The sequence below is a fragment of the Mustela nigripes genome, chromosome 14, assembly GCF_022355385.1.
Source record: "Mustela nigripes isolate SB6536 chromosome 14, MUSNIG.SB6536, whole genome shotgun sequence".
NCBI classification, from domain to species: Eukaryota; Metazoa; Chordata; class Mammalia; order Carnivora; family Mustelidae; genus Mustela; species Mustela nigripes.
The window spans coordinates 30,771,914-30,793,809 of record NC_081570.1 but is presented as its reverse complement, the minus strand read 5'-3'; the positions used below and the strand labels follow the sequence as shown (position 1 = coordinate 30,793,809).

At 56.0% G+C, this 21,896-nt stretch overlaps 1 protein-coding gene across 2 annotated transcripts; it reads left to right on the top strand.

Moving 5' to 3' along the window:
- The first annotated feature begins 4,434 nt into the window (after positions 1–4,434).
- COL9A2 (collagen type IX alpha 2 chain) lies at positions 4,435–20,274 on the top strand. Of its 2 annotated transcripts, XM_059374281.1 has the most exons (33): positions 4,435–4,753; positions 4,843–5,075; positions 6,276–6,350; positions 7,659–7,694; positions 7,779–7,841; positions 9,258–9,311; positions 9,424–9,459; positions 9,575–9,598; positions 9,880–9,933; positions 10,264–10,317; positions 10,423–10,470; positions 10,677–10,733; positions 10,847–10,900; positions 11,192–11,245; positions 11,614–11,667; positions 11,765–11,818; positions 11,936–11,989; positions 13,120–13,173; positions 13,605–13,658; positions 13,890–13,943; positions 14,858–14,902; positions 15,245–15,298; positions 15,943–15,996; positions 16,289–16,342; positions 16,429–16,500; positions 16,763–16,798; positions 16,901–16,945; positions 17,041–17,073; positions 17,251–17,397; positions 17,655–17,709; positions 18,016–18,204; positions 18,988–19,065; positions 19,495–20,274. In XM_059374281.1, exons 1-33 carry the CDS (start codon positions 4,456–4,458, stop codon positions 19,692–19,694), a joined length of 2,526 nt encoding a protein of 841 aa, XP_059230264.1. In that variant the 5' UTR covers positions 4,435–4,455; the 3' UTR covers positions 19,695–20,274. The 2 variants fall into 2 exon arrangements, with proteins under 2 accessions (XP_059230264.1, XP_059230265.1); XM_059374282.1 differs by lacking the exon at positions 10,423–10,470.
- Positions 20,275–21,896: the final 1,622 nt, after the last annotated feature.

Below are 21,896 nucleotides of genomic sequence, written 5' to 3'. Positions count from 1 at the left end.
TTTCAATAGATTGCTATATTCAGTCTGCTAATACTTTACATGACTTTTCCATCTGTGTTCATAAGACAGATTGGCCACTAATACCCTTTTTCGTACTTCCCATCACTGGTTTGAAAATCAAAGTTATATTAGTCCCACAAAATGAGCTTGAGTGTTGTATTCTTTCATTCTCTCAAAGCTTGTAGAAGATTCAAATTAGATATTCCATTAAATGTTTGCTAGAGGTATGCCTGGGTGGCTCAGTCAGTTAAGTGTCTGTCTTCACCTCAGGTCATGATCTTGGGGTTTTGGGATCGAGCCCTACATCGGGCTCCTCCCTTAGCCCAGAGCCTTCTTCTCCCTCTCCCTCTGCCCCTCCACCCTGCTGGTGCTCTCTCTCTCTTGCTCTTTCTCTCTCTCTCTCTCTCGCTCTAGCTCAAATAAATAAATAAAATCTTAAAAAAAATAAAAGTTTGCTAGAGCTTGCCCTATTGACTTGTAAGACTTCTTTATAAGCCATCCATATTAGTTCTTTGTCTGGTAATATATATTATAAATATTTCCTTTCTGTCTTTTAATTTTCCCCATACATATTTATTATAAAGACATGTTTAAAGGTTATGGAGTCAAACTTCAGCATCCTTTAATAGTTTTGTGTATTGCTCAGGAAAGTTTTCCCTACCACAAATTTATTTTTATTGATTTATTTTAACTACAAAATTAAAAAAAAACACACTTTCCTCCAGGTTTTAATAGTTTGTTATCATTATATTTAGGTCCCTAATTAATTTATCCAGGAATATATTTTTGTATACTAATATAGAAATTTAACTTGAAAAATTTTTTTAAGATTTTATTTATTTATTTGACAGACAGAGATCACAAGTAGGCAGAGATGCAGGCAGGGAGAGATGGAGAAGCAGGCTCCCTGCTGAGCAGAGAGCCCCTTGTGGGGCTCGATCCCAGGACCCCGGGATCATGACATGAGCTGAAGGCAGAGACTTTAACCCACTGAGCCACCCAGGCACCCTTAACTTGAATTTTTTAAAAATCTTTTATTTATTTATTTGAGAGAGAGAGAGAGAGCATGAGTACAAGGAGAGGGAGAGGGACAAGCAGACTCAGTGCTGAGAGGGAGCCTAACGTGGGGCTTGATCCCAGGACTCTGGGATCATGACCTGAGCCAAAGGTAGATGCTTACTTCACTGACTGAGATACCCAGGTGTCCCATAACTTGAATTTTTTTCTGATTATGTATCCAACTGCGTTAACATGAACTGACTGGGCTACTCTTTCCTCAGTGACATTTATTTATTTAGTTAGTTAGTTAGTTAGTTTTTAAGTAAGCTCCATGCCCAGTGTAGAACCCAAAATGGGGCTTAAACTCACAATCCTGAGATCAAGACCTGAGCTGAGATCAAGAGTCATAGGCTTGGGGCACCTGGAGGGCTCAGTGGGTTAAGCCTCTGCCTTCGGCTCAGGTCATGATCTCAGGGTCCTGGGATCAAGCCCAGGACCGGGAGCCTGCTTCTGCTTCTCTCTCTGCTTGCCTCTCTGCCTACTTGTGATCTCTCTCTCTCTGTGTCAAATCAATAAATAAAATCTAAAAGGAAAAAAAAAAGAGTCATAGGCTTAACTGACTGAGCCACCTAGGTTCCCTTCCTCAATGACTTCAAATTTAACCTTTATCATAAACTAAATATATACACCTTTCTCATAAATTAAACATAAGTGTGTGTGTGTGTGTGTGGTCTTTCTCTTTTTTTTTTTTTTTTAAGAAAAAATCTAATCTTGGGCTGATAAAACACTATTTGGATCACTCCCTTATAGTATGTTTTGATCTGTGGTGGGGAAAGACATTTCTCTTTTGCTTTTTCAAATTTTCTTGACTATTTCATGTCGTTTCTCTCCTAGAATATCTACCCAACACGGGGCTTGAACTCACAACCCCGAGATCAAAAGTTGCGTGCTCCACCAACTGAGCCAGCCAGGTGCCCCAGGTTAATCTGACATCTTTGCAACATTGAGTCTTCCTATCCAGGAATATGGGTATATAACTTTCCATTTATTCAGGTTCTCCCTGTCCCTTAAAAGCTATATATGACTGGCCCAACCTCTAGTCCATGATTTGTGGGTCCAAAGCCCTCCCTACTATTTCTCTTGATCAGCCCCTGCTTTGAGTTTCACTTTCCACTGAAATGCTTCAGGTTCTAAGCCCAAGTGTGATAGGTTACATTATCCAAAGGTGGCTGCACCGGTATATGTTCTATCCCACTCCCCCACACACATATACTCCACGCTCCTCTTGAGACGTTTTTACATTTTTTTAAAAAATTATTTTATTTGATAGAGAGAGTACGCGTTTGTATGCAGGAGACCCAGGGAGAGAAAGAGAGAGACAGAGCTCGAGCACACAAGCAGGGGGAGTGGCAGGCAGAGAGAGAAGGAGAAGCAGCCACCCCACTAAGCAGGGAGCTGGATGTGATGTGGGACTCTATCCCAGGACCCTGGGATCATGACCTGAGTGGAAGGTAGACGCCTAGACACCTAACCGACCCAGCAACCCAGGTGCCCCGAAATGTTGTACGTTGATACTGGTTCATCAGGAGGTAGAGTCTCTGTTGCCTCCCCTTGAAACTGGGCAACCCCTTGAAATGGCCTGGACCAAAAGAATGTGGTGACATTGATGCTGTGTGACTTCAGTCCTCAGAAGCAATTCTGCTATGGTCTGGTGTTTCCCTCTCTCTTTGAGCTGCAGTGTTGGAAGTTCGGCTACCTTGATGCTGCCATGCTAGAGAGACCCTATGGAAAGCCCACAAACAGATAAAGGAGAGAGCATCCCAAGAAATCCCAGCTGTTCCAGCTCCAGCTGTTGGAGGCTTCCTAGTCCAGACATCAGACACATGAGTGAAGAAGCCTTCTAGACGAGCCAAGCCCAGCCACCATCTGGCTGCAACCTCGTAACAGACCTTGATCAACAGAGACATTCCTGAATTCCTGCTCCAAGAAATTGCTGCTTTGAGCCACTATGCTTTTCAGAGCTCCTCCTATGCAGCAATAGACAACTAATACACTCATGTGTGCTATCCAGATGTAAGGAGCATCACCTTTCCATAATTTACACACAGACACAGAAGAAAGCCTACTCCCATGAGGCTCTCGTGTGTTTAGCCCACAAAGAGATGAAGAAATGAGCAATGTAAAAATCAACAACTTTGGCCACCCTATTTCAGAGAAGTCCCTTCCACCTGTTACCCTCCCACGTGGGGCAACACCCACCATGGCTCCCCACCTCCTCTCATCTTACTTCCTATAAACTCCAAATTCCTCCTCACTCCGTTAAGCAGAGCAATCAAGTTCTCTCAAGCCCCCGTTTTCCCAGCTCAGCTCCAGGAACTCCTCTCAAAGCCCAGCGCCCTCTGTCCACGTGCTGCGTGGGACTGTACTTTCCTAGGTTCCTGAGGGTTTTCTCCTTGTCTATTTTGGCTGATCTTCTGGCTTTCTCCCCCACACTGGGTACAGGGCTGGTAAACACAGTGTCCTCCATAAATCATAATGAAAGTGGGGCGCCTGGGTGGCTCAATCTGTTAAGTATCTGCCTTCAGCTCAGGTCATGATCCCAGAGTCCTAGGATGGAGCCCCCGCCATGGGCTTCCCACTGAGTGGGAAGCCTGGTTCTCCCTCTCCCACTCACCTTGCTTGTGTTCCCGCTCTCGCTGTGTGTCTCTGTCAAATAAATAAAATCTTTTTAAAAAACATAATGAAAGCTAAAATTTATGAAACACCTACTATATGCTTCAGCAAAGCTGACTACTTCATAAGGCATGATCTCATCCAATCTTCACAAAAACCCTGTAAGGTGGGGACTATCATTATCCCCTTTTACAGAGGAGGAAACAGACACTATCCAGTTTTAGGTGCCTGTGGTCTTAGTGACAGATTCCAAAGCACTTTACCAATATCGCTTAAGTGAGTGAAAAGGAATTCTTAGAGACTGGGAGAGAGGAGATGCTGGGCAGGTGAGCTTTGGAAACTCTGAATAGGGGGATGGTGGTTTCATGAAGGTCACACACACACCCCGAGCCCCGCGAGAGAAAACCAGGCCCTTAGAGACTCCCGGGCCTAAAGAAGCTTCCGTGAAGCGACAGGAGAAGGAGGAGGGCTGGACCGTGGGGGCCTGGGCAGGGAAGGCTTCACGGAGAGAATGGCCAAGGGCAGCTCCAGGAGCAACGAAAACACAGTGCTTCAGGGGGCACTGAAGAGGGGCTGGGCCTCACCGGTGGCCTCCAAGAAGACTGAAATCCCAGCCTGGGGGAAGCAGGGAGGAGAGAGGGAGATGAGGGAGTTTGGAGGTAGGGCACAGACAACTCCGCTATGGAGTTGGCGGTGAAGCAAGAAGGAAGAGGTGGATGGGGGTGTTCCCGGGATGGCCGATCCAGGAAGGGCTTGCGTGGGTTTTCACACGGAAGAGGCCTGATGGTCTGTGGAATTGGGCGAGGTGGGTGGAGGCCTCTGCTCCAAGGTCTGCAGGACCGAAGACTCGCTCTCGGACGCCTGGGCCCTGGAGGAGAGACGACGGACCCAGGCCGGGGCTCTCGGGCAGAAGTGGCTGAGGACGGCTCAAGTGATCGGGCGCGGGCTGCGGGTCAGCGGGAAGGTGCCGGGCCCTGGAGGTCAGGCTGGAGGGAGACCTCGGACGGCCCTGCGCCTCCTCCCAGAGAAACCGGACCACGGTCTCAGTCCTGCGCCCCGGCGGCTCCTCGGACCTCAGAGGGTGGGCGCCGGCGGCGGGAGGGAGCGGGGCGGAGCTGGGCGCAGGGCGCCGGCCGCCCACCTCCGGCCCTCCTCCCCTGGCGCTCTCAGGTGACAGACCCCGCGGCCCCCGCCGCGCCCCGCCCTGCCGCATATTCCGGCCGCCCGGCCTGCCCAGTCGGAGAGCAGCCAGCGCCGCCGCGCCGGGAGCCTCTGAGGGCCGGTACGAGCGTGGACCTGGGCACCCGTCCTCCGCGACCCTGCTGCCCGCCATGGCCGCCGCGGCCGCCCCCCGCAGCCTCCTGCTGCTCCTCCAGGTGCTCGGGCTCGCCCTGGCGCAGATGGTAAGTCCCGCGGCCGTCCCTGCGCGGGAGCCGGGGTGCGGGGAGTGGGGTTTAGGGTGAGGGACCCAGGAAGGCTGGTGAAGGGCTCGGCCTGTCTCCCCGCTCGCCTGGCAGGCACCCCCCGACCCCGGCTGGGCGCAGCCCCGAAGCGCCCGTCCCCTCCCTGGGTGCGCATGCAGGGCGCGCCCCGGTGCCGCGAAAGGAGGCAGACGAGCGGGGGAGCCGGAGGGACCCTGTCCGCCGACGCTCGGCCCAGCCTGGGACACGCAGCGTGGCCAGGAGCTGGATGGAGCCCGGTCCTGGCAGCCCCGAGAGCCCAGGTGGCGGGGGAGACAATGGTGCCCATTCACGGGGCTCCGGAGCCTCCGCCCCGCCTCCTCTCGGGGGGCGCCGGCTCCAGCCAGACGCCGCTTGGGCCGGGCTGCTGCCCCTAGGCCCCGCTCCGGCTCCCGCCCCAGTCGCGCTGCCGAGAGTCGTCGGGGGGGTTGGGGGGCCTAATGGGCCGGGGGCACGACGGGGCTGGGCGCGGGCTCCAGGCTGGCACTTCTCGCCCAGGAGGGCGAGGGCACCTGGCGGGCGCAGACCCCCTGCCTGGGTCGGGCTGGTCCCCGCTAGAGGACAATCCAGGGGAGGACGGAGGAACGGTGCTGGGAGAGGGGTGCTCTGAGGGGAAGGGAGAACACACTTCCCTTCCCTACGTCCCCTCTCCCTGCGCCTCCCCCCCTTTCCTTTCGGGTTTACCCGCACTGGGGAGGGGTACCTGTTTTTCACCTAAAAAAAATAACACGAGCAACCCTTGATTGGAGCCAACCGTCTGCTGGGCACCGCCTCCCCTGCCAGCCGTGACTCCTTGCGCCATCAGCATCTCCATCTCTTCCCCACCGCACGGCGCGAGGGCAAGAGGTCCCGTGGAAGGAGGCGGGCGGCCCCAGCCCGGAGTCCCGGCTCCACCGCTTACTCTCCGCGATCATTCCTAATCTTTCTGAGCTTGTGTCCTCAACTGCAAACTGGGGCTCGTCCTAGTATCCGCACCCCCGGTTCTGAGCATTCCGTAAGATGAATATACTTCGGGGTGCACAGTGCGGGATACAGCAGGTTCTCAGTTCAAAGAAGGACGCAGCTTTTTCCCGGAGAGGCTCACTGCTGGGACGCCCGGCTCCCTGCACAGTCTGAGGGCTGCACCCCTGTGTGTGTTTTCAGAGAGGTCCGCCCGGAGAACCGGGGCCCCCGGGCCCCCCAGGGCCGCCGGGAGTGCCTGGATCTGACGGCATCGACGTGAGTCTCTAACCTGGGACGGGAGGGGGAGGGAAGCTGCGGACAAAGGGAAACTTTGTGAGCCCGGGGGTGGGGGTGGGGGGCTGGAAGCCCCGGCGGTGGGGTCGGTGCCTGCAGATGCAGCGCCCCCCTGTGGTGAGTAGGCGGCGCTGGCCTGCGCCACAAGGAGCCCGTTTGTTCTTGGAAAACCTCAAACCAGCCCTGAGATGGGGAGCCTGGAGCCCGTTATAGCCGCCCGCGGACAAGGAGCTGCTGTTACCGTCTGCCCGCCGGAGCTCCCAGCGATCCCTTATCCGCCACCCCTACTCTCCCGTCTTTTTTGGGACGGGAGACGCCTTAACATCTCGCTCTGCCCCCTGGCACATCCGGATGCTTCTTCAGGGTGGCTTGGAAGCCTTGGTCAGACCGCTGACCAGCCGAGGCTAGACTCCTGTCTCTCCCTTTGCATTTTTCTCCCCGATTTAGAACCAGCAGGCCTTGTTCCCTGCTCTCCCTAGCATGGGGAGGGTTAAATGCCTCATTCAGGAGGCTCCCCCGGGAGGCCAGCTCCATGTTTACCCGTCTGGACAGACTTCTATTTAACCTGGTGCGGGCCCCCCTTCCCCCCCAACACAGGGCGCTGGGTCCCGGCCAGGCTCTCTGGCTGTTGCAGACCCTGGACGGCTAGAAGGCCTCTCTGCGGTGGACTGGGACTCCACAGGCCATGTCTATCTGCCACCATGAGTCCTTTGTCGCTGGAGGACGTCCTGCCTGCCTTGGGAACACACTGAGTCGGCCCCCTGCGCAGGCCCTCTCGGTCCTTGTCTTTGCCCCCATCTTTTCTTTTCCTGACCCCAATCCAAAAAAGAGGGGCTGCCCACCCAGCTCTCCTCCCCTTCATGTTTTTCTGAAAGTCCCAAATTTCTCCCACATTTGACCAAATCCAAGAGGCACCTACTCTCTGAGGTAACTTGGAGCCGGCAGCCCTCTCTGCAGGCCTGTCACTGGCACCTCAGCAACACCTGTGTGCCTGTAACCCGCAAGCCTGTGGACAACCTCCTCTCCAACCTGGCTGCAGGTGGTCTCAATCCACCTAGGATTGGGGGTTTTTTAGTTTTGTTTGTTTTTTGTTTTTGTTTTGAGGGAAAGGAAGGTATTAAATTTTTTTTAAATTAAAAAAAAAAAAAAGAAAAGAAAAAAGCAAGGCTGAGGGGACCCGGGCAGAAGAAAAGAGGGTGAGGAGAGCAGCATGTGGGAAGAGCCAGGGCCTATATGTGTTCATTGGCCGTAGCACGAGCCACAGCAGGCTGACCAACTTGTATCTTTCAGGGTGACAAGGGGCCCCCGGGGAAAGCTGGCCCTCCGGTGAGTGCTTTTTCACCTTTGACCTTTGACCCTTCCAGTTCTTGGCCTCCTCTGGCTGATATGTGGCCCACCTCTGTCTTTAAGGGACCTAAGGGAGAGCCTGGCAAAGCGGGGCCAGATGGGCCTGACGGGAAGCCTGGGATTGATGTGAGTACCTGAGTGTCGGCTAAAGCACGTTTGGGGGGCGCCTATGTGGCTCAGTGGGTTAAAGCCTCTGCCTTTGGCTCCGGGTCATGATCTCAGGGTCCTGGGATCAAGCCCCACACTGAGCTCTCTGCTCAGCAGGGAGCTCAGTGCCCACCTCTCTGCCTGCCTCTCTGCCTACTTATGATCTCTCTCTGTCAAATAAATAAATAAAACTTTTACTAAATAAATAAATAAATAAATAAAGCAGGTTTGGGCTCCACTCACTGACTTCCAGAGCCCCATTCAGGCATCTTCCCTGCTCTCCTGTTCAGAGCAGGAAAGCAGGATGGAGACTGTAGAGCTATGAGTTCCCTTCACCTTTTTATGACCCATGACTTCAGGGCTACCCCAGAAGCATGAGTCATGGGCACATGGGGGCCCAAAGAGGGGTTTCTGTTCACCTGTAGCCGATTTAGTCGGATGGAGCTGGCCTTTCTTTCCCCCTTCCCTGCCTTACCCTGCCCCCTCGCAGCCCCAGGAGCAACTCAGGAAAGGAAGATTATTGGCTGATACCACAGAATTCCCAGGGGCTCCAAGGTCATGAGCTTCTGGACACAGCCAGGACCGTTGGGACAGTCATCTGATTGAGGAATACACTTGGGTCCATCACTAAAAGATGGGAGGGAAAAGAGATCCCATGAAGTGCCTTTGTCCTGCTGTCTCAAGAGGGGTCACAGGGGCTATGAGCAGCCCCATGGCCTCTCCAGATTTTCCCAACCCTGCAAAAATTAAAAAGTACATGGCCTTGGGCATCTGGGTGGTTCAGTGGGTTAAGCCTCTGCCTTCGGCTCAGGTCATGATCTCGGGGTCCTGGGATCGAGCCCTGCATCGGGCTCTCTGCTCAGCAGGGACCCTGCTCCCCCCCCCCCACCGCCTGTCTCTCTGCCTAATAAATCTCTCTCTATCAAATAAATAAATAAAATCTTTAAAAAACAAAACAAAACAAAACATGGCCTTCCACTAGCACAATGGTTCTCACATGTATGCAGACAGGTGAACATGATTAACCCATTCTGCAGATGTGAACAATAAGGTTCAGGAAACGTTGCCAAGGGCAGATGTCAAGAAATGGCCCATCCAGATCTACATCTAGGTCTTCCAGGCTCCTAAACTGGGAGGTGTGAAGCCTATGCAGATAAATCTTTGGGCCTTGGTTTCTCATCTTTTGAAAAAGGGTAATCGTTCTGCCTGCTTGCCTCCCAGAGTTGCTGTGGGAACGGGGGGAAGAGAAAACAAGGTGTTGAGGCCCCTCGTCCTTCATGGAGTGGGGTAAAAGGCAGCTTGGTCCCACCCAGGAGTGATCTCAGGCCCTGGCTTGTCCCATGTTTCAGGGGTCAGGTTTGCCCTTCACTGATCTACCTTCTTCTTCTTCCTCAGGGTCTAACTGGAGCCAAGGGGGAGCCTGGCCCCATGGGGATCCCTGGAGTCAAGGTTAGTGGCCTGCTGGGGGCTTGGCTTGGGCAGTCTTAGGGAGGGTCTATAGTTAAGAGGAGGGGGGACACAGGAGACCCCAGCCTCTGAACCTCTCCCATTGCTCTTTCAGGGCCAGCCCGGTCTCCCAGGTCCCCCTGGTCTACCAGTGAGTGTAATCTGCAAGGATTTCAAGGAACCCTTGGCGGGGGTGGGGGGGGGTGGGGGGGCAGGGGGACTTGCAGAAGGAGCCATGAACCTAATCTCCTTTCCTTCTGTTCCAGGGCCCTGGCTTTGCTGGACCTCCTGTAAGTCCTCTTGGATAGGGCAGGGCCCCTGGGACTCTTGGGGAAGGAAACAGAAGTGCTTTGGGGGGACTGGCCATCCAGGGGAGGGGCCAGCACACTGTGATGGTGTCAGGAATGGGCAGACGTGCCCGAGAACTCTGGGCCAGCCACACACGTCCTGTCTGCAGGCCCTGGGGTTCTCTGGTCTTGGGTGCAAAGTAAAAGTGGGGAAGGGGCTTATCGTTGTGTCGGGGTGGGCTAACCCTCCGAGGCAGCCTGGCCAGTGATGCCTCTGCTCTTAGGGGCCACCCGGACCTGTTGGCCTCCCAGGCGAGATTGGAGTCACAGGCCCTAAGGTGAGCCCCAGCCATCCCTCTGCTCACTCCGCCTCCTGCCCTTTAACTCCAAGCTGGCAAGCTGGGTAGTCTCGCCAGTAGCTCCTGGGCCTCCTTCTGGCCAGCAGAGGGGTCTTCTAGGTCTGGGGCAGAACCCCCTCCTGCTGAGCCCACAGGCCTCTAGGTCTTTCAGGGAAACCAAGGGCTGGGGCCATCCCAGATCACAGAAAGTGTCCTGGAGGATAGGGTTAGCAGGGACCTGGGGGTGGGGGGTGGATGGAAGATGGGGAAGGGAGAATGCGGGAATGGCAGAGCCAGGTGGGAATATGATTTGGCCCCTCTTGCTTCCAGGGGGATCCTGGGCCAGAGGGGCCATCGGGGCCCCCGGGGCCACCCGGCAAACCGGTAAGTGTCCTCAAACTTCCCACGTGGGTAAGAACAAGGGTCTCTGGCACAAACCCGGGGTGGGAAGATTCGGGTCGGGCTCCATCTTCATACATCTCCTCTCAGGGCCGACCTGGAACCATCCAGGGCCTGGAAGGCAGCGCGGAATTCTTGGTGAGGAGGCTGTGGGGCGGGGCTCATGGGAGGAAGGGGTGGGTCCTCTTCCGAGGTAGAGTCGGGGCGCTGCGGAGGGGCTGCGGCACAGAGGTTCCACCAAGTCGGGTGAGAGGAAGATCTGGGAGTTGGCAAGCTGGGGCAGCACTGCCCAGCCGACCTGAGCAGGCCGGTGAGCACAGAACCCGGTGGGATTTTCTTTCCAGTGTCCAACCAACTGTCCGGCGGGGGTGAAAGGCCCCCCAGGGCTGCAGGGAGTGAAGGTAAGCCACTGGCGCGAGTCTTTGTGGGGGGCAGAGCAGGTGTTTGGTCTTTGTGGGGGGCAGAGCAGGTGTTTGGGAGGGGACCCCACATGGACTTCCCTCCTTCCCTCCAGGGGCATCCTGGCAAACGTGGGGTTCTGGGAGATCCTGGCCGCCAGGGGAAGCCGGTGAGTGTGTAGGAAGAGGACCTAACCAGAGCCTGCCTTCCCTTCTTCCTCCCTTCTCCTTCCCCTGTGAGTCTCTGGGGACTGAGCTTTGAGCTGAGAGGCAGGAGGCCTATGTTCCAGGTCCTTTTGCCCCAGGCAAATGTCCTTTCTGTCCCCTAGAACCCAAGGGCCTACATGGGTTCTAGGGTCCTTCCTGTCTGCTTTCTCTGGGAAGGGGACAGTATCTTTGGTTGTCTGTATGTTTGTCTCTCCATCTGCCTGCCTGTCTGATCACTCATTCCCGCCCCATAGGGTCCCAAAGGAGATGTGGGTGCCTCCGGAGAGCAAGGCATCCCTGGACCGCCGGTAAGGAACACTTCCCCCCGGCCCTCCCCTCTCCATCCCAGGAGATCTTAGTGGAGCCATTCCCAGGGTCTGGCCTCCAACCTGTAGAAGAAACACCTGTGTCCAGTTGGCATGTCTCCCGGTGGGGAGGGAACTAAGGCTTTCAGCCAGAAGACCCAACCAAGGCCCTGGCTTTACCACTGCCCCCCCCACCCGAGTGACCCTGGTGAGCCCCTCCCCCATTGCTGAGCCTCAGGATCCCCTCTCTGAGATAAGGACTATGCTGCCTGCCTCCTAGGGGCATTGTGAAGATCAGGGGTGGGGATCAAAGAAGATATGGTGAAGTGGGCCTTGAAATTGCCATTGCTGTCATTCTTCTGTCTTGACAGGGTCCCCAGGGCATCAGGGGCTACCCGGGCATGGAGGGACCCAAAGGAGAGACGGTAAGTAAGTAGGGCATGGAATGCAAGGGTTGTCACGACCAGCGCTCTGGCCTCTGGGGTCAAGCCTGGACTGACTGTGACCCTTTCCTCTCCCCAGGGTCCTCGTGGGTACAAAGGCATGGTGGGCTCCATTGGTGCCTCTGGGTCACCAGTAAGTATCCTCTTGCTCCTGCACACATACCTCCTCCTGCTGGAGCTCCTGGGGCTGCAAAGGGAATGTGGCTCCCCGGAGCCCATGTGATCTAAATTCGTTTGTCCTTCTTGCCAGGGTGAGGAAGGTCCACGGGGGCCACCAGGCCGAGCAGGGGAGAAGGGCGATGTGGTAAGTACTCAGCAACCCCTTGTCCAGTCAGGGGCCCTAGAGAGTCCTGGGAGAGGCTCAGCTCCCCCGCAGGGCTCATGTGTGAGTGGGTGCGTGCATTAGCCTGTGTGTCTTTGAGGCTGCATGTGTGCGAGTCTGTGCTACTCTGTGTCTGTGTGGCTGCATGAGTGTGTGTGCGAGCATTACTCTGTGTGTCTGTGCAGGTGAGTGACCAGTGTGGGGCAGGAGCCTCTGTGCTAGGGGCCCAGTCACCCCACCAGCCCCCACTCCTGCAAGCCCAGCCTGTGCTGATCAAACTCACTTTGGGAGAAGCCATGGGATCCCGTCCCAAGCTCGTAGCAACCAGACAATGAAATTCCAGCGAATCAGCCATGGGGCTAATGGGATTTGGTCCACATCCCAATTCTCTTAACTTTTTTTTTTAATTAATATACTTCATTCCTGAGAAGTTTTGAGTTTATAGAAAAATTGAGCAGAAAGTAGCCTTTTTATTTATTATGGAACTTTTTAACATACTTAAAAGTAGAGATTTATATAATGAACCTCCATATTCTTGTCTCCCCAAATTGACATTTTGCCACCACTGTTGCTCATATTTTCAAGCAAATTCCTTAATATCATGTCATTTATCCCTAAATACTTCTGTATGCCTCTCTTAAAAACAAGGACTTTTCCTCCTATAATGCCAGTATCTTTATTATCATACCAACAACATTATCAATGATTCCTTAATATCAACAAATAACCAGTCTGTATCCCGTGTTTCCCAGGTACCTCAAAAATGTCTTTTCATGGTTCTTGTTCAAATCAAGACCCAAACAAAGTCCACGCATTGTATTTAGTTGTTGTATTTCTTCAATAAGTGGTGCTCAGAGCTCAGGTGAGGGAGGTCTCAGTGAGCACTGGATTCTTCCCCTGCACTGCCCAGCCTGGCCCAGGCCCAGGTCCATCAGCTCAGCACTGACCTCGACTCCCTCCCAGGCCTCTCTCCTCCAGCCCCTGCACAGTGTGGGTTATTCCAAGAGGGATCCTGGGACCTGGAGGTCACTCTTTTCAGCTGCTTCCCTCTCTGAACAGGCAAATGGGGGTTCAGCATCCTGAAGGTGACCTCATTTCTATCTACTTTGCAGGGCAGCCAAGGTGTTCAAGGACCCCAGGGAATAACGGGCCCAAAGGGAGCAACTGTAAGTGGCCTGGGCCTATCCAGACAAAGAGCAGGGTCAGCTCTGTCCAAGCTCTTAGAGGATGAGGAGCCTGGGACTGTAGACTGAACTCTTTTGCAGGCGGGCTGCTCTATGACCTTGGGAAATGTCCTCTTGCTGTGCCTTACTTCTTTCACCTGTAAATAGGGCATGTGGTGATGTAGTAGAGGTTTGGGGAAGCTTGTGGCCATCTGGAACACCTATCACCCACACAGAGGAAGGACTGTGGTCCATTCCCCAAAATCCTCTTCCCTTTTCTGCTCCCTTCTCCCAGTTGGCTGGTGGGGGTTCTCGAGATAACCAGACCCACTTCTGACCTGCACACAGCAGCTGTCACAGAGGGATACGGCTGGGCAGCCTGACCCCAGGCATCTCCTCACTGTGAGTCTCCCTTTAACTTTTCTTCTGAGCAGGGCCCTCCAGGCATCGACGGCAAGGACGGGACCCCAGGCACACCTGGCATGAAGGTAGGTGTGGAGACTGCTGGTTGGTCGCGGAGGGTCAGGGCCCCTCCCGGCTCAGGCCCTGAGTCTCATCACACGGATCCCAGAAACCTAGGAGACTGAGATCCTCAAGTGTGTCACTGACACATCCCTCCTCACCTCTGGGCCTCAGTTTCCCTACTTGCACTTGGGTTGAAGCCATGGGCTCTCTAGCTGGAGCTTTCACTTGTGCCTCTGGTTCTCTGTCTTTCCCAGGGCAGTGCAGGACAGGCGGGGCGGCCGGGAAACCAAGGCCACCAGGGCCTAGCGGTGAGTGTGGGGTGGAGCACCGGGGGCTGCCCCATGGGCAACTTGCTTCTCCTCCTCCATGTTGCCCACTTCCCCATGGTGGGATGAGTGGCTGATGAGGCGGAAATCCACAAACCCAGGGTCCTTGCTGTCGTCCCTTGTCCCTACCCAGCCCAGGCCTCATCACCACCTCTGTGGCCTCTGGCCTAGCTTAGGCCTCTTCATTTGGACAGTTGCTCCAGCCTTCTCCTGGACCCTTCTAGTTCTCCATGTTGGCTGCTTCCTGCTCCAGTACCTTCCATGGCCCTCTTTGCCTCCAGGAGAGTCATTCCATCCAGTCATCCAAGAAGTAGTTACTGAGTCCCCAAACCACAATGCTTGTCCTCACAGCTCATCTTCACATTCAAGGACCACCACAATCTGACCCCACCCTAGCCTTCCATCCTCATCAGCCACTGTGCCTCTGTGTCCTCTCCTTTCTCCACACGGCCTTGCCTTTTCTACCCCCATGCCTTCAGGCCTTTGCGGTGCCTCTGCCTGGAATGCCCTTCCCCATCTCTCTCGGCCTTCCACCTCCATTGCACACCTTCTGGGAGCCCAGTCCGTGGGAGCCCCCCTCCCTCCCTGCTGGGGGTATTGAGGCCAAAGCCAGATATCACACCCAGGTGCAGACCATGTTCCCATATCGCATGTGCCTGTGAGCGCGGGGTATTCCTCTTCGCCCCACAGACTATATGTATGTATAGGCTCCCGTATACACAGGGCTCAGGGCATGGTCAAGTTTGTGATGCCATGGCTGGGCCTTCTGCTGTTTGGTTTCAACAAGCCAGCGCTGAAGAAGAGGGGGAATCTGGATTGGGGGTGGAAGGTAAAGCAGCAGGTGCCTGGGGCTCCCCAATGCCGGGGGAGAAACTGATATCAACTTCTTTCTCCAGGGTGTGCCGGGCCAGCCCGGGACAAAAGGAGGTCCAGGAGACAAGGTAAGGTGACTCCAAGCTGGGGACAGATTTGGCTTCATATCAGCAAGGGAGCCTGCAGGCAGGGTCCAGGGGTAATGGCTAAAAGACTGCAAGACCCGGGCCTCACCCCAGGTTCAAAGGCATGGCCTGGACACAAATCCCTTGGGCCTAACCACCTCCCTCCTGCTGCTTCCCCCCAACCTCTGTGGAGACAGGATGGCATGGACCTGACCAAGAATACTTTCTACCCAAGTCATGTGGTTCTAGATTCTGTTTAGGGTTGAACAGCCTTCTCCAAGGTCAAGGGCTTGACTGTCCCTGCTCCCTCCCCCAGACTCACCTTAAACCTGTGTTTTCCTGCAGGGTGAACCAGGCCAGCAGGGCCTCCCTGGATTCTCTGGTCCTCCTGGGAAGGAGGTAAGTGTCCTTCCCCTGACACAGGCTTTTGCTTTGGTCTCCCTCCCAGGCCTGAAGACCCTGCACCAGCATGGGGACCTGAGTGAGAGTGTGGGTGAAGCCCTAGTTTTGGGGGTGATCAGGAAGCTAGTCTGGGTTGTGCCACTGACCCACTGACCCACTGATCCGGGGACACTCCCTTTTCCTCTCCGGGTCTTTGTTTCTCTATGTACAATGCAGTGATGGTGGGGATTGCTTCTGCCCCGTATGGGCATGATCTGTTCAGATAGCCAAGCTGACTGGGGCGAAGAATCCAGCAGAGTCATTCATTCATTCATTCTTTCCATAAACATTCACCAAATCCCCGCAACATTTTAGATGCTGAGATAGTCTCCTACTCAGACAGAGCTTTCAGTTTGGTGAAAAAGATCTTAAATATATGATCACATGATGACTGACTACAACTGTGTGGGGTCCTACTGAAGGAAAAGTACGGGGACCCTAAGAACAGGGGATAAGGGATGGCTTCCCTGAGGAAGTGAGTTAGCTGAGACCCAGGTTGGATACGGGGTTAGTTAGGCTGCCGTGGAACCCAGCAGGTTCCATGGCGGTGGTGGGGGGCGGGGCACCAGGCCTATTGCTCTTTCCCAATTTCTGTCCCTCAGGGAGAGCCAGGACCTCAAGGAGAAATCGGACCCCGAGGCATCATAGGGCAGAAGGTAACAGTGGTTCCCCCTCCCCCAGGGGCCTTTGCAGCAGTTGGCACTACTAGACCCAGGATCTGGGTCCCCTCAATGGCTCCAGCACCTGCCTAGTCCTGCCCAGCCTATGTGAGGCCTTCCCACAAAGGCCCCAGTCTGCTGGTCTGTGAAGTGGAGCAAGGGACCTCCGTGCTGGGAGGACAGGAATGGAGGGCATCCTGGCCAGCAGGGGCTGGGGGCTGGAGAGGGAGTGGAGGAGGGGGGTGCCCCTGCTGAAAGTCCTTGGATCATCCTTTTCTTTCTGTTTCAGGGTGACCAGGGTGAGAGAGGGCCTGTGGGGCAGCCAGGCCCTCAAGGACGGCAGGTTAGTGGAGGCCAGCTGTGAGGGGCAGTGGGGAGCAGGTCTGGGCACCTCATTTGATTTCCTGCTCTGGATTCTTTTCTCCTCAGGGACCCAAAGGGGAGCAAGGCCCCCCCGGAATTCCAGGGCCCCAAGGCTTGCCAGGCATCAAGGGAGACAAGGTACCAAACGGGGTTGGAAAATACCTGAAAAGAAGCCCCAAGTCCTGAGAGCGGGGTGGGGGGGGGGGGGGGGGGAGAGAGGGCATGGGGCTGGTAGGTACTTCCTGAGCCCTCCAGGGCTAGAGCGGGTCCGCGCAGCCCTGCGGGAGCGAGGCGGAGCTGCAGAGGGGTGTGGCCAGGACCGGGGTTTGCGGGAACCCCAGTGGGCAGCGGTCCGGGGAGAAGGGAACTCAGCAAGCCCCTGACTCCCCGCTTGCTGCAGGGCTCCCCAGGGAAGACCGGACCCCGCGGCAGCGTGGTGAGTACCAGCGCCTCCCTTACCCACATCCCGGGAGGCGTGTGGGGCGGCGGCGGCGGGCAGGGGTCCCCGGTACCCTGACTCGCTGTGCTTCCTTTGCAGGGCGACCCGGGGGTGGCCGGCCTCCGGGGAGAGAAAGGCGAGAAGGTGAGCCGGCTGCGCCGGGACGGGCGGCGGGACGGGGGCAGGGGGCGGACCCCAGGGCTTCCGCGGGTCGTGACAGAGCTGCCTTGTGTCTGCAGGGCGAGTCTGGCGAGCCGGGGCCCAAGGGACAGGTGAGTCCAGCCCCTGTCCCGCAGCCTCTCCTTACCCCCGCCGCCGCTGTTTCTGACCAGCTCCCCTCCCCGCCAACCCCCCTCCCCGCCAACCCCCCTCCCCGCCAACCTCCACTCCCCCGCACAGGCGGTCTCATCCCCGCTATGGACCCCCCCACCCCCAACCCCCTTCCGCAGCAAGGAGTCCGCGGAGAACCCGGCTACCCGGGCCCCAGCGGGGATGCGGGCGCCCCAGGGGTGCAGGGCTACCCCGGGCCCCCCGGCCCTCGAGGACTGGTTGGAGACCGAGGCCTGCCCGGACTGCCCGGAAGACAGGGAGTGGCGGTGAGTGGGCCCGGCCGAGCGGGGAGCCCATGGGGGGAATCCCTTTGCGGGTCCTGCTGATCCCCCAAAGGCCGGGAGTTTCTGGAGCCAGCTGGCTTCCCCGAGGCCGGTTCCAGGCCCCACAACGGGCAGGCGGGGGGGGGGGGGGGGGGCGGGGTGGGGCAGGAGGGATTTTAGTCCGATGGTGCATGGACTTCTGGTGGGAGCATGGGGGGCCAGCCAGGGGCTTCTTCCTGGAAGGCCTTGTCCGCCCGCAGGGTCGAGATGCCAGCGACCAGCACATTGTGACCGTGATGATGAAGATGATGCAAGGTGAGAGGGCGCGGCAACCCCTCCTCTTCCCAATCCAAGTCCGCGCAGTGCCACCCTTCAGCAGCTTCTCCGAGTGGTCTTGCCCAAGGGGCTGCAGGCCCGGGTACTCATTCCAGCTTTGCTTCGAGAGGCCGGGATCCTCTGTACATCTCCCGCCTCCCTGGATCTTTCTGCAGACCGTGGAGGAAGGGGAGATGAAACACACAGCTTTTGCCTCTGCACATCCAGGGGCTGGGCCTAGGGATGCTCTGTTTAACGGAGCTGACCCCCATGCCACAGACCTCTCATCTCCCTCCCCTCCTCCAGAGCAACTGGCAGAGGTCGCTGTGAGTGCCAAGCGGGAGGCCCTGGGTGCAGTCGGGATGGTGGGTCCTCCAGGACCCCCTGGGCCTCCTGGGTATCCAGGCAAGCAGGGACCCCATGGGCACCCTGGCCCTCGGGGTGTCCCTGGCATCGTGGGAGCCGTGGGTCAGATTGGCAACACAGGGCCCAAGGGTGAGTGCTGTTCTGTGGTGGGAGTGGGGGCTGGGCGGTGTGGACTAGGCCAAGGCCGGTTGGGTTGGGTTATGGGTTATGTGGACTGATGGCTCCGCCTCTTGTTTTCTCTTTCATCATCCCCGTCTCAGGATGAGGTACACTTTCCCCCATTCCCACAGCAAAGTTTTCCAGAAGTCCTATGTGACTCCTGGGCTTGCTTTCTCAGTAGCAAATTGATGGAAATGAATGTATTATTTTATAACCTGGGTTTTTTTTGGGGGGGGGGGTTGTTTTGTTACAGATCTGCTTAGTGGTGCCCCATAAACATCATTCTGTGCCTCTGGAAGCCCAGAGGCAGGTCAGCAATGTAGTGAAGCAAGCAAACTCGAGTCACAAGACAGCTATCTGTCTAGACTCTACTACTTTGTCCTTGTAGACTTGGACAATTTACCTGATAATCTCCCTGAACCTTAGATTTATCATCTGTAAAATGGGGGATTTAATAACAACCACCTCATAGCATTGTGCTGAGGGTTACATGTGGGGGTAATTTATGTAGAGTTGGCACATAGCAAATGCTATGGTTATTATTAGATGCTTTCCTGTAATGACCTTGATTGGCTGTCACCTTCCATCCTGCCTGGACCTTCCTTTATTTAACTGCAGACATTTCCAACTTTCCCCTAGTATAAACTAGCACAAACCAGGAATAATTGCTGTATGAAATAGAAATGAAATAGCAACCAAAGTAGGAAAAAAACATTCTCCAGTTCTGAAAAATGACCGCTTCTTTCTTGACAGGAAAGCGCGGAGAGAAGGGTGACCAGGGAGAGATGGGGCGCGGGCACCCTGGGATGCCAGGGCCCCCGGGGATCCCAGGTAAGACTTTGACCCTGCCTAGCAGCCCTGGCCCTCAGCTCTGGGATTCCTGACCCGCAGATGCCTGGGTCTCTGCCATGGAGGCCTCCTGCTTGGCCATCTCAGTCCCATGCCTCCAGCTTTGGCGTTCCTTTGAGGCACCCAAGGATTACTGGGTGGGGTCTGGCTGGGAACTGGAGCACTGAGATGCTGAGGAATTCCTGGCTTGCACCAAAATCTGCTTCATGGAGGAAAATGAGAAGGCATTTGCTCCCCAAACTCACTGAATGGGAGTTGGGAGTGATGGACAATGTCATGCGACTCTCAGACCCTGTGTCTAGGCCTCAATCTCGATCTCATCCGGTCCCCACCGCCCTGAAAAACGGGACTTGGAATCCTATGGCTGAGACAGGAGAAGGCCTTGATGTCTTGGTCTTCTCCCTTTTACAGGACTCCCTGGCCGGCCCGGCCAGGCAATCAACGGCAAGGATGGAGCTCGAGGGTCCCCAGGGGCTGCGGGAGAAGCAGGCCGGCCAGGCCTGCCAGGCCCCGTGGGGCTGCCAGGCTTCTGTGAGCCTGCAGCCTGCCTTGGAGCCTCAGCCTATGCCTCCGCACGCCTCACGGAACCTGGATCCATCAAAGGGCCATGAGCACGAGGCCAGGATAGAGCCTGGCGGGCATCCCGGGGGGAAAGGACTGGGTTCCCTCTGGGTGGACATGCATCCCAGCCCTCAGACCAGGAAGCCAGCCTCCCCAGGACCTTCCATCTTGGACCCTGGGGTTCTGAGAAAAAGGAAATTCTAGAATCTGGGGGAAGGGAAGGGAGGGCATTGAAATGAGAAGGTGAGGCCAACAGACAGGGCAAGTGTCACGGGAGAGTCCCAGCTCCAAGGGATGGGTGGCTTTCCTTCCCAGAGCCCAACTCAGAAGTTACCAAAACAAATGTCTCCTTAATCTTGCCATCCTCCAGTGGCCGTCCTCTTTGGGGTGGGTGTACTGAGGTCTCTGACGGTCGCTGATCCCACCTCCTTCCCCTGGACTTGCTGGGTGACTGCTGGTGGGTGACTACCCTGAGGTGGCTGTCCTGAAGCCAGCCCCACTACTTCCTCCCTGCCTCCCTCCCATCTGAGTATTTAAACACCCATCCCCCTTCTCTTCCTGGCATGACCCCCTCCCACCCACCCACCCTGAATCCATCCCGGCCTTTCTGTAAATAAAAGCCCCTGACTTGGGTACAAACTAGGATGGGAGTTGCTGGGCTTCAATCCTGGTGGACCCAGGGTGGTGGGCTGTCACTGGGCCACCATTGTCTGGGCGGGATGGTCAGGGGCTCCTCAAGGGGAGACATGTACCTTCCTCTGGGCACACCCTGAACTGTGAGCTTGAGGACAGCATGCTGCCTTTGAGGAAGGTCTGTGGGAAGGACCTGGGCTGGAGTCAGGATGTGACCTGCTGTGTAACTTTGGCAGATCCCTTCACAGCCTTGGTATGGCTCCGCAGGAACTCAGCTGTGTCCCAGTAGGACACACCCAGGGTCTTGCCAGGGCCCAGCACACAGAAGGTCCTCCTGAGACCCAGCATGCACCATACGCTGGCCCTGGGGAGGAACTGGTTGTGCAAGACTCAAAGACTTGGTTTTTGCCTTCAGGGGTTCGCAGGTCTGTGGGACCTGGATGATAGCAGAAGTGACATGCATTCACGCCACACTCACTCGGGGCGTCTAGGGGAGACTGGCTCAGATCTGATGGGTACCTCTGCACACACTCCCACACATAGCTTTGTAGGCCATCAAAGCTGCTTGGAGCAGCAGGAGGGGCAGGCAATGGAGGATGGGCACCTCGGACTCATGCAAGGATGGGAACTTTTCATATTCAGGGAGTAACCAGCCCTCATGCGCCTATTACTGATTCGGGCATTTGTTCCCAAAGGAAGCATTCTGCAGGTCTCAGCCCCTCCTGAAGGCATAGGACTCCAGTCTAAGATCCAACCATTTGACGGAGTCCAGGCTCTCCTACACCTCACCTTAAACTTGGCACTAGGTCCCCACCCAGGCTGGGACACCCTTCTCCAAACAGCAGGACAAAGAACTCCTCCCCCAGTTGTCCCTCCCCTGCCCCCCACACCCACACCCACACAAACACATGTGACATCTTAGTCCCCTTACCCCAACTGAGGGACAAACAGGAAAGATAAGCTGAGGCAGAGGTGGCCTCAGTCTCAATGCTTGGAGAAATCTTGTATCACAGCATCCCAGGCCGCCCCCCACGTCCCCCAGGAGGCCCACTTTCACCGTGGCTACTGGAGCAGGCTCAGGGGAGGAAGGGAAGAGGGTGGGAGTAGCAGGGAGGCGATTTGTACCTGGTGGGGACGAGGGACCCCCTTCCTAGGCGGAGTCACGTCGCTGCGGGAAGCCTTGGACTTAGCCAGTGTACCCCTTGAGGTGTCCTCAAGTGCTGGCCCTGGGCTTTCCGTGGGTTTCTCTGCAACTTTTCAGAAATCAGGTCCACTGGAGGATTTGATTTTGAATCTTAGGCAGAGTTACACCTCATTCCTACGACTCGGGCATCAAAAAGGGCTGAAGGGGGCTGAGGATTCCTAGGTACCAGTGCCTGATAGCCTTTCTAAGACTTCCTGGAGGCTGAATTTCCCCAAGGAAAATTCCATGTCCTTAGTCTGATGCACAAGACTCTGCTAAGCCTCTCTGACCTCATGTCTACACTGCACTCCAGCCATGCCAGCGCCCGGGCAGCTCCTCACACAGGTTACGCCCCTGCTGGGATTGCTTTTCCCCACAATCCCTTCCCTGCCAGTGTCCTCACTGCAGGTCTTCACTCTGGAGTGACCTTCTCATC

What these genes read in the sequence shown, in the direction of transcription:
- COL9A2 (XM_059374281.1), top strand. Translation starts at nt 4,456, where the DNA reads ATGGTCTGTGGAATTGGGCGAGGTGGGTGGAGGCCTCTGCTCCAAGGT. An exon ending in AAGGCATCCCTGGACCGCCG is followed by an intron (nt 11,246 to 11,613) that starts GTAAGGAACACT and finishes CTGTCTTGACAG; the next exon opens with GGTCCCCAGGGCATCAGGGG. An exon ending in TGGCAACACAGGGCCCAAGG is followed by an intron (nt 18,205 to 18,987) that starts GTGAGTGCTGTT and finishes CTTTCTTGACAG; the next exon opens with GAAAGCGCGGAGAGAAGGGT.